Consider the following 11099-nt stretch of genomic DNA (forward strand, 5'->3'; position numbering starts at 1 on the left):
ATTAGAAAAATGTTGGTCATATTCAAAAAATATGTTACATTTTTATCACTTCTAATTGATTGTTTTCATCGCTTGAGTCTAATTAAGACTCATGAAAACAACTAACAAAAAAGTAAAGAAAAAAAAGATGAATATAACATTATAAATTAGAAATTAGAAAAGCATGATGACACATAAGAGAAGCTTTTTCTTTAAGAAACTGATTTATTGATCAATATAGAAATCCGTCATATATACATATAAACCAAGGAGGGAGAATCTCCGATAATGCAAATTCATATAATCTAGCATACTTTGTTAATATTGAACAACCTCGTTGTCTCTTCTTCCTAACCCTTAGCATCTATTGAGCGATTAAGCTAAAGAGTTAGTTAGTCGAAATATCTTTATTTAACTTGTTGAGTGCATGTCCGGGTCACTAGCAGTGCATAAACTCTCAAGGTGGTCACATTCAAATGGCCAATTATGACCCATCACTCTCTTCAATTAGGTTGTCTCCAAGGAAAGCGATTAGCTTATGTAGAGGTTTTTAATATTTTCTTTTCAAGTTGAAGATAGGCACAGAGCGAGTGAAAGAGGGATAGACTAGATGGTACAAAAGAGAGAATATAAGTGAAAAGTTCTATGTTCGAGATTTTCCACTTATACTAAAAAAATTTTTTAAAAAGAAGCACAGAGGAAATGGGGCAAAAAGGAAAGGGTTAGCAAATTATGAAAATTCTAAAATTATCATTTACTCTGAATTGTAACTCTTTCGGACCCACTTTTTATACTGAACATTCAGAGCACAAAATAGAAGAAACTGCATATAGTTTATAATTATTTAATTTGATTTGATTTGATTTTGTTGTATTTTATCAAATTTAATTTGAGTTGATTGTCTTCATGAGCAAGACATTTTTTTCGTCCTATATATATAGCCTCCTTACGTAGTAAACATACAAAACCCACAAAACAAGCAAACAAGCAAGAAAGCAGAACGAGAGGCAAGGCAATGGGCAGTTTGGTAGGACATGTGATACCTGGATTTGGTTTCTTTCTGATTGGACTCTGGCATTTAGTTAACCATATCAGGCTTCACTTTCTCCATCCAAAATCCTACACATCTTTGCCATGGTTTCCCACTTCAAAATTCAGGTACTTCGAACTTCTCTTGATCATGGGAGGCTGCATTGCCTCAATATCCATGGAACTCTTCATTAGTCCGGCCAGGCACCAACCATTGGACCCTGATGGCACCATCCCATCAAACCATCTTCACAACTTTGAGCACTCGAACATATCCTTGACTATCTTCATTTATGCACTTTTCTCCATCATCCTAGACAAAATCCAGCCCCCAGCTCAATATGGCCTGACCCAAATGCTCGGAGCCATTGCCTTCGGCCAGGAATATCTCCTCTTCCATCTCCACTCTACTGATCACACGGGTGTGGAAGGCCAATACCACTGGCTTCTACAAATTGTCATACTTGTGTCATTTTTCACTACCCTATTATGCATAGGTTACCCCCAGAACTTCTTGAATAATTTTATAAGGTCTCTTAGCATCTTGTTCCAAGGAGTTTGGCTGATGGTCATGGGAATCATGCTTTGGACACCAGAGTACATTCCCAAAGGCTGTTTTATGAACTTGGAAGATGGTCATTATGTTGTTAGATGCCATGATCTTGAAGCCCTTGCCAGAGCTAAATCATTGGTGAACATTCAATTTAGCTGGTATCTAGTTGGAGTTACAGTTTTTGGTATGTGTCTTTACTTGGGACTCTACAAAGTGTTCCCTGGAAAAGCTGAGTATCAATCTTTAACAAAATTGGAGGATGATGATGATTTTAGGTTCAGAAAAGAAACAAAGACGCTTTTCTAGTTAAGCCTACAATGATGCTAGCTCAGCAAAAACCAAAGGTGTCAGGGGCAAAAATTTGGAATTTGTGTTGGGATATTGTTTGTTTGTTTTGATGGCATTTGGATTGCAGTTCTTCCGTTTGTTGTAATGTATGAAGAAGAAAAAGGTTGTTTAAAAGAGGAATGTACTTTAATCTTTTGTTAAAAATTCTTCACATATTAATATTTATTCAGTATTTCTGGATCATAGTTGCATATTTAAGATCAATCTGAGTTGAATTTTGAATCTTGAATCTTGAAAATAATTGTCCTATTTTCTTCATTGATAGATTAAATTACGTCTCAGCTATGATGCTCCTCAATCCTTCCAATTGTAGGCATGGTTTTTGTACTTTTGTTTATTTTGCAACTCATACAAGAACAAAGTTTGGGGTTTTGGATCTGCATAATCCACAACTGATAAAAAGTAAGTCATATACTTTCAACCGATGCTTGCAATCCCCATCAATTGCACTTACATCTCCTGGCGTTTGACTTTGTTAACATACATATTTACTTTACATGCTATAGATTAACTAGCTAATGCAATATATGAGGCACACTTGTGGAATTATTTTATTTTTTCTTTCCTAGAAACATATTTTTATTGTTAAAATTTTGAATTGGGCTAATTTATTACATGATAATTAGTTTTAGGGGAGGTCACTAATATTTTGGAAATTTCGGGAGGAGGCCAATGCAAGTATTTGAAACATCAGGAGAGGTTTATAAAATTATCTCCATACACAATCTAGCCAAACATGCTAAGCGGTCTGGAATGGATACAGCATTTCCAATTCCAACCGGTTGTGTGAATCCAACAATATCATGTATAAATTCATACAATTTCGATGTAATCATGAATGCTTCACAACTTTAATTGTACAAGTTACAAACTCAATTTTTACACTAAAGTTATACTAATTTATACGAGATACTATAAGAATTATACAATCGGGTTGACTTGGACATATTCTATTGAACAGTAAAGGTTCAACCATGCACTTCAAAACTAACACACTAACGAACAAATTCTTGAGCATGGTACACGTTAAAATCTTGCATAGATTCTCTATTACAAGTGTAGCAATGCTGTCCACTGCTTCATTGAATGATGACATTTTCTTGCATTCATTGACTTTAAATAAAAAAAAAAGTCATACCTCAGTAACGTTAATGATTTGACTAGTGAGTGCTCGTTAAGATAAATTTTAGATATTAATTTTTTTAAAATTATAATTAATTATAAAAAATGTCTAAATACAAAAAGTAAATTAGCTCAATTGTCTTGGTCTTGACTCTCAAACTCGTTAATTTTTGAAGTTAGTACTGGGAATATGCAAATTCGAAAAAAAAAAATGATTTACCAATTGAATTCAAATTGAATTCGAAATTTTTGAAATCGGTAAAGCGGAAGTTTTCCATTTTTGAAATATACGAATTTGGTTCAAATTCGGGAATGTATTTTTTCAAAATAGAATTTTTGATTTCAAATTCACAATTCGAAATAAAAAATCGAATACCTAATTCGATTTCAAATTCGTATGTTATATATATATATATTATATGTAATATAAAATTTATAATATATAATAATACATCTAACTAATAATTATATTATATAACAATACAATAATAAGTTTTATTAAGTTAGTTGTACACTATGTTATAAATTTAAACATATATTATACAAAAGTTAGCATTTAGTTTAGCAAAACTTATATATAATTATAATATAAAAATTAGAATTCGGTGAAATCGATTACTACCGAATTCTGAATTGACGAATTCGAATTCAAAATTTGTGAAATCGAATTTGAAATCAGCCGAATTTTCTAATGTCCAAATTTCCAAAAATTTCGAATTCAAAATTCAAAATTACCGAATTCGATTTCGATGTACATCCCTAGCCAGTACACACATAATAATGTGTTGTTTGGCTCAAGAAACACTCAAAAGATGGTGATAAGGCTAAATAAAACGTACACGTATACTTTTCAACTTGTGAGGCTCAGAATTTTGTGGATAAATCAGAAATAGCACAGCCTTCATGCGTATCATGATCGTTTCTTGGGGGCCTAGAAGACAACCAGACAATATTGATTGAAACAAAAGCGGAAGGACATGACACAATCACCGGTCTGTGGTAGACCACACCTCATTTATCCAATGTTTTGAAACTCGAACCGTTAATTAAACCGGTAAGGTGAGAGGGTCGAGGTTCGACCGGTCGAACCGGTTCAATCCTGATTCAATGATTTATATATATATATATAAATATATATATGTATTACACACATACATGTGCACAGAATAAGAAATCTCATAGACTAATTCAAGACATCACTTGATAAAAAGTTAAATATTTCAAACCACTTGACTTTCATAGATTAATTTTTTAAATTGTAAAATCAAGCAAATAATTCATCTCAGTTATACCTATCAAAAAAATAATTTTTTTTTAGCAAAATAGAAAGAACTTCATTAATGATTTGCAATGTAGCACATACACGAGGAAATCCTCAAACTACATCAGCAAAATAACACTAAGCATCGCAAACCAACAAATTGCTTAAAATCTAAGCCCCACTCTACAAGTAGAATCCAATTTTCATGAGTTCTAGGAATTTTTCCCCAACTCAGAACACCGCATTTCCTCAAATCCAGCGTACTAAGTCTTTGTTACATACCAAACACAATATAAAAACATGTCTAGGAATGTGATTTTCATACCATACTAAACTACTTCAATGTACAGCGGTACCTCGGGCCGGAATGTTTTCATAGCATCCTTTACGGTAAACATCCCTGAAGAATTTTCAAGCCACGCAATTTGATCATCATGCTCTGGAATAGGCACAAAAATTGCAAGTGTAGCCTGTTGCAATATTTTGGAAAATCCACTAAATAGTGTCCCTAACATCGTTTGTCGGCCTAGTATAAAGATTATGTTCTTGAGTATTCCTAATGGATAAGAGCAGCCAAAATAAATTATATATTTTAGTGCAAAGTACTTCAAGAATTTTCCAGTACATAATCAACAAAAATGAAGTACATATACAATACCAAAACTAGGAATTGAATCCTGAGTTTTGTGACATAATAGTTGATCAAGTAAATTAGCTTTCTGCACTGGTTTTCTCTCATGGCATTCAAATTCTTACCTACAAAAGAAAAAGAAAAAAAACTGAAATAGACAAATTGCTCTTCAAAGAAAAATCGAACAATAAAAATAAAACTACCAAAAATTGCAGACCTCAAGAATCATACAATCTGTCAAACGCCAAGTAATAAACAAATAAATGAAAAAAAAAATGAAACTAACCTGGACGATGTCTTGAGAGTTAAGATTTGTGAGATTAATCCAATCTTTTGCAAGAAAAAATAGAGAATTGAAGTTGAGAAACCCCATATTTAAGAAGCCGATACCATTGAAAATTTGGATTCTTAATTTGAAACAAGAAGAAAGAGAACTGGAGAAGAGATTAAGAATGAGAGAGAGTGTGCGGCAGCCGTCATTAGAAATTAGGGTTAGAAAGAAAAGTTGGGAAGATGCGTTTTCACCTTTCAAGACTTTTAAATTTGATTTAAAAAATTAGGAAAAAATAAAAAACCGTGGTTCAATGGGTCAATCCGGATTGAACGGTTCTAACGGTTTTGACCGGTTCTTATAACAAGTCAACTTTAGTAGTGAACCGGACCGGAGACATGACCGGTTCGTGATTCGATCGATTGAACCGGCCGGTCCAGTCCGGTTTTCAAAACATTGCATTGATAGCATAGCATGGGATAGGGTCCTAATGCATATATTTTTCCAAATATGGAATCAATGTCCCCTTGTGCTGGCGAATTACTCAGATTATGGTCGAGGAAAAAAAAATTCGGACATGTACCGATCTGACAAGGTTGTAGTACAAATCTATGGGTACCGGGCCGAGGTTGTAGTACAAATCTATGGGTACCGGGCCGTGTCAGCCCGGCACCCAAACTTCATCCAATTTTTTTTTTTTTGACTTCTGACATCGCTGCCGGGCTATGTCAAATTTTTTTTAAAAAAAAGCTGTCGACAAGGTCTGATGGCTGCCAGGCAGAGCGGTTGAACAAAGCTGTCAAATTGTTTAAAAAGCTGTCAAATTGTTTTTTTTTAAAAAGCTGTCAAATTGTTTTTTTAAAAAAATGCAAAGCGGTTTAACAAAGGCAACTTATTAACAAGATGTCTATTTTGACATCTATATTGGGGATGCATTGAAATAATCGACTTATGCAAAGCGGTCCATCAATTAGTTGTATATAATTAGTTATGCATTTTTTTCTTTTTTTTGCCTATTTTGTTTTTATATTGCACAACAAATTTTTTTAAAAAATTAAAATTTGCTAACGCTCCACTATCTAAATTGAACAATAGGTTACGTCTACGGTGGAAAGTTCACTTTTTTGCGCATAAGAAGCAGAAGCAATGCAAGAAGGCCAACTCTACTATGTGGAGACGGACGAAGAAGTATATTCGGATACCGGAGAAAGCGAATTATGCATGGGTGAAAATATTATATATTTTAAAATCACAATAAAAGTTCTCTTAAAAATTTATTCATCATCTAATGTCCAATACTTATATTTGATAAATTAAAATAGTTAATTAAATATTCTATTATAATATAAGTAACTATATGACATTGAGTCGAATGAATAATATTTTTTTCTTTTTTTGGCATTTTAACTAGTTGTCTATTAAGTTTCAATTGAAATAAAGATTTTATAAATATTTAAATTATTCAATAAAATTATCAATTTAAGATGAACATAAATATAAATACATTAAATTGTATTATTGAAATATTTAATTTAATATGAAGGAAAGACAAGATGAAATGGCAAGAAATTTTTTTAAAATTCATATAAGTACTTTATATTAGTAATCACCTTTATTTATTATTATAATTATAATACCTGATCATAACCGATTGAAACTCATATCCTAATACTATTTACAACTAAAGTTACTGTATACTCAAATTAAAATTTTCTTTTTTGCACTAAATTTTCTTTTATATTTACGCCTCAATTATTTCAAATATGAAATTCAATTAAAAAATAAAATGTACCACAATATTTGTTTTGACATATACAAAATTCACTAAATAATTTTGAAAATTTCATCCATTTTCCAATACAACAATTTCGCCCTTATTTTTTATCCAAAATTTACGCCGCCTAACGTACTAAATCCGACTATTTTTGGAGTTAATTAAATTATATTTCAAAATTCGAACAATAGAACTAGATGAAAATAGATTTGTTAAATCAATAATTACTTCTATACGATGTTAAACTAAACAAAGGCTGTTTTAAACAAAAAAATCTCATTCATTTTACAATAAGATGCAGGTATCAAATTGTTGAGAAATTATTTGTTAAAATTGTTATATAATTTTTAATAGACTACATAATTTTATAAATATAAATTTGTTGTGCAATATAAAAACAAAATAGGCAAAAAAATGAAAAGAAGAAAAAATGCATAACATGACATTGTCAAATTGTGAATACACCCAATAGCGATAAGCATTATAATAATAAAAGATGAAAATAGCGCTAAATCCCCATATTCAAATATTTGAAATTGTAAAACATGCACTGGAAATGATCTGCTACGTACTAACTTTTTCTTTTCGTTCAGTTTTTTTGCTTCACGGGAGCTGCCAGCCAATTTTTTTTTTTTGGTCCACAAGCCTGCTGACCACTTTGCATTTTTTTTTTAGGGAAAATGACCTGTTTCATCCCTCACATTTCGTAAAAATATTCTTTTTGTCCCTCACATTTAAAACGAAGCAAATTGGTCCTTCACATTTAAAAACTGAAGCTTTTACATCCTAGAAATAAACTCTCAGTTGTGAATCAAACCATCTAACAACCCGGTTACAAATTTTGGGGGTAGAATTGGTAGATTACTCGCAAAAACATATTTCTAACAAATAAATTAAAGTAATTAAAAAATCTTAATTAAAACTCATTTGTTTCTTCAAAAGAACGAAATTGTGCTAAAGCTCTCAAGCACTAAACCCTTAGTGCAACAAAACTGAGGAATTTGTCTAAGGGTTTAGTGCTTGAGAGCTTTAGCACTATTTTGTTCTTTTGAAAAAGCAAATGGGTTTTAATTAAGATTTTTTAATTATTTTAATTTATTTGTTGGAAATATGTTTTGTGAGTGATCTACCAATTCTACCTCTAGAATTTGTAACCGGGTTGCTAGATGGTTTGATTCACAACTGAGAGTTTATTTCTAGGATGTAAAAGTTTCGGTTTTTAAATGTGAAGGACCAATTTGCTTCGTTTTAAATGTGAGGGACAAAAAGAATATTTTTACGAAATGTGAGGGATGAAACAGGTCATTTTCTCTTTTTTTTTTTAAAACAATTTGACTGGCTGCCGGGCTCCATCAGACCTTGTCGGCTACCGGGCATTGTCAGCCCGGTTGCCGACAGCCTTTTTGAAAATTTTTTTTTTTGCTGCCGGGTTGTGAGCTCGGCAGCGGTGTCAGAAGTAAAAAAAAAATTGGATGAAGTTTGGGTGCCGGGCTGACATGGCCCGGTACCCATAGATTTATACCACGACCTTGTCAGATCGGTACATGTCCGAACTTTTTTTTTTCTCGACTATAATCTGAGTAATTAGCCCCTTGTGTCGAGAAATTTGATTTTATTTGACAAAACAATTTGGAAAATAGTTTTTTTTTCTAGATATTTATCAAGAAAGAGCATAACATACTATGCACTGATTTTGAGTTTTCAACATCATTCGTATCTTAATATGAAGCTTCATATATAAGGTAAATATGCAAATCCACCTCTGGAGAGAATTCGACATGCTACTTTCTTGGTCAATCTTGTTTTCTTTCTGTGAATGAGAGTATATAGCCATGAGAAGTGAAACATAAGATGTTCCAATGTTGTCTCCAAAGAGGTGATCTATGCGGATGACTAAGCACCTTTCTTTAGAAGTACATTTTCATCCCTATTTGAAAGGTGAGTTTTTTAGAAGTCTGTCTAAAACTTTACTGTAACTTATTGTAAAAGTTTTTTTTTTAATTTTTTGAAATGTGTAAATTTTTGAATATTTTGAGAAATTTTTTAAGGTTACTGTAGTTAATGTTTTTAAAAAACTTATAGCAGACAAACTTGATAAAAAACTTGGGTTCCAAACAATACCCAATAAAGCCATATATTTGAAATTGTCTCTGAAGCACTATTGAGTAGGCCTATTTGTGAGCAGCTGTTGAGTGATTCCTAAAACATGCCAAAATTGCCTCTTCAACTATTTTGTACTTGAGTAGGTGATGCTGTTCATTTGACAATTCTAAGATCTTTTCCTTTTGCTGCTTTTTCTTTTTCTTCATATTTTCAACTTTTTGACGTCTTTTGATTTTTCTAAAAGACAGAGCTATAAATTTACCACAGACCTGCATGGACAATATCTCAGTCTCTCTTTCTCTTGCAGTGTCTATATTTTTTATTATGAACATTTATATTTAGAGCCTGGTTCGTCATCATAATCCCTTCAGTAAGTAATTGAACCTCAATAAGATTTTAAGGTCACCAGACATATTTTTAAAGTAAAACTTGTTCTTTAGCTTCCCTAATGCAGCAGAAAAAGAAGACAAATTTGGCATGGTTCAATTGGTTCATCCAGGAATTTTCAGATGTTCGATCTGGTCGAATGCAAACTCAGAGGAGACTAAAAGTCTATGAAACTTGGTGAAAACCAGCGAAGAAATTGACTAGAAACTGTCAGGAACAACGATCATACGTCGTCGTTTTAGTGAGTCTAGTTAAATGAAGCAGTTGCAAGAGAAACGGTGTCGCTTTACTATAAAATGTTAGTTAGTCGGTTGCATCAGGTTATAAATAAGGAGCTCTGTGATTGGTCAGGATATCTGATTGTAATAACAAATTTCTGTTACATTTCTCTCATTCTTGATTCTCTCTTTTCCCCTTTCCCTCCAATTTCCAAATCTGATTCACCGACCCTGACAAAGTGGTATCAGAGCTACCGATCCTTGGTAGCTCCTATGGCGGAAGGAACTGGCCTAAAATCCTTGGAGGAACACGTGAAGAAGCAGGAAGCAAGATTGCAAGAGGCTATGGAGGCATTTCACTTTTCTCAGCAGCAATTTCGAGCTGAATTTGGTAGTGAGGTTAGAGCAGAATTGGAGAATTCCAACATGAAGTTGGAGAAATTGGAGGCGGCGATGAGCGGATTAGAGCTGAAATTCAACTCCTTCCTACAGATGATGATGAACAGAGAAAAGAGCACTGCGGAGGAAGTGAGAGAAGGACCACTGCTACCTACTCCACCACCTCAACATAGGATCAACAAGGGAGGCGAAAGCAATGGTGACTTCAACCGAAGAGATGAAGGTAGGATCTATGCACCTCTTCCTCCTAGACTTGAGTTGCCTCTTTTTCATGGAGAAAATCCACAGGAATGGCTAAGAAAATGTAATAAGTATTTTCTGAACTATCATATTCCTGAGAATCAGAAGGTAGGGGTAATTGAGATGTTTTTTAGAAGGGAGGGCAGATAGATGGTTTCAAGGCCTTAAGATGGAACAGACAAGCCTAGGTTGGGCAGAATTTGAGGAATTTTTGTGCAAGAGGTTTGGTAACAAAATTTGTAAGGATATAGTGGAAGAATTTAACAAGATCCAGCAGGTTGGGAGTGTGGAGGAGTATCAAGAAAAGTTTGAGGAGCTCAAGCCATTAATGTTGATGAAAATCCCCAATTAGACGAAGGATAATTTGTGTCTAGCTTTATTAGTGGACTTAAAGAAGAAATTAAACCAATCATCAGAATGGTTAAGCCTACAGAGCTGTCTGCTGCCTATGAAATGGCTCAAGTACAGGAGTACTCCTTGCAGTTGCAGAATAGACAAGGAAGGGAAGTGCAGAAAAATCTAGTAGAAAATAAGTTCGGCTTGCATAAAAGTCAGCCTCCAAGTACCAACTCAGGCAATCTATATAGGATTCCCCCTGTTAACCAGCACAAGTTTTCCAATGCAAGAAGGACAGTTCCAGATAATAATTCCACTAGGAAAATTTCACCACAGGAAATTCAATACAGAAGGAACAATGGACTGTGTTTTAAGTGTGGAGAGAAGTATGGGGCAGGACATCAGTGTAAAATGGGACATCTAAACTTCTTCCTTGGGGATGAAGAAG

At 33.3% G+C, this 11099-nt stretch overlaps 1 protein-coding gene and 1 long non-coding RNA gene across 2 annotated transcripts; one reads left to right on the plus strand and one right to left on the minus strand.

Moving 5' to 3' along the window:
• The first annotated feature begins 994 nt into the window (after nucleotides 1-994).
• On the plus strand, nucleotides 995-2092 carry LOC140021130 (uncharacterized). Its single transcript, XM_072071902.1, has one exon. It carries the CDS (start codon nucleotides 995-997, stop codon nucleotides 1865-1867), a length of 873 nt encoding a protein of 290 aa, XP_071928003.1. The 3' UTR covers nucleotides 1868-2092.
• A 2516-nt stretch (nucleotides 2093-4608) lies between these two features.
• LOC140021134 (uncharacterized) lies at nucleotides 4609-5427 on the minus strand. The gene is made up of 2 exons (XR_011825104.1): nucleotides 5210-5427; nucleotides 4609-5048 (listed from the first exon to the last, which is right to left on the minus strand). It is a non-coding gene; the product is annotated as an uncharacterized lncRNA (long non-coding RNA).
• Between the last annotated feature and the right edge of the window lie 5672 nt (nucleotides 5428-11099).

This window comes from Coffea arabica, chromosome 1e (genome assembly GCF_036785885.1).
Source record: "Coffea arabica cultivar ET-39 chromosome 1e, Coffea Arabica ET-39 HiFi, whole genome shotgun sequence".
Taxonomy (NCBI): domain Eukaryota; kingdom Viridiplantae; phylum Streptophyta; class Magnoliopsida; order Gentianales; family Rubiaceae; genus Coffea; species Coffea arabica.

Bases quoted from the DNA above. Each gene is read 5' to 3' on its own strand.
- LOC140021130 (XM_072071902.1), top strand. From the start codon at position 995: ATGGGCAGTTTGGTAGGACATGTGATACCTGGATTTGGTTTCTTTCTG.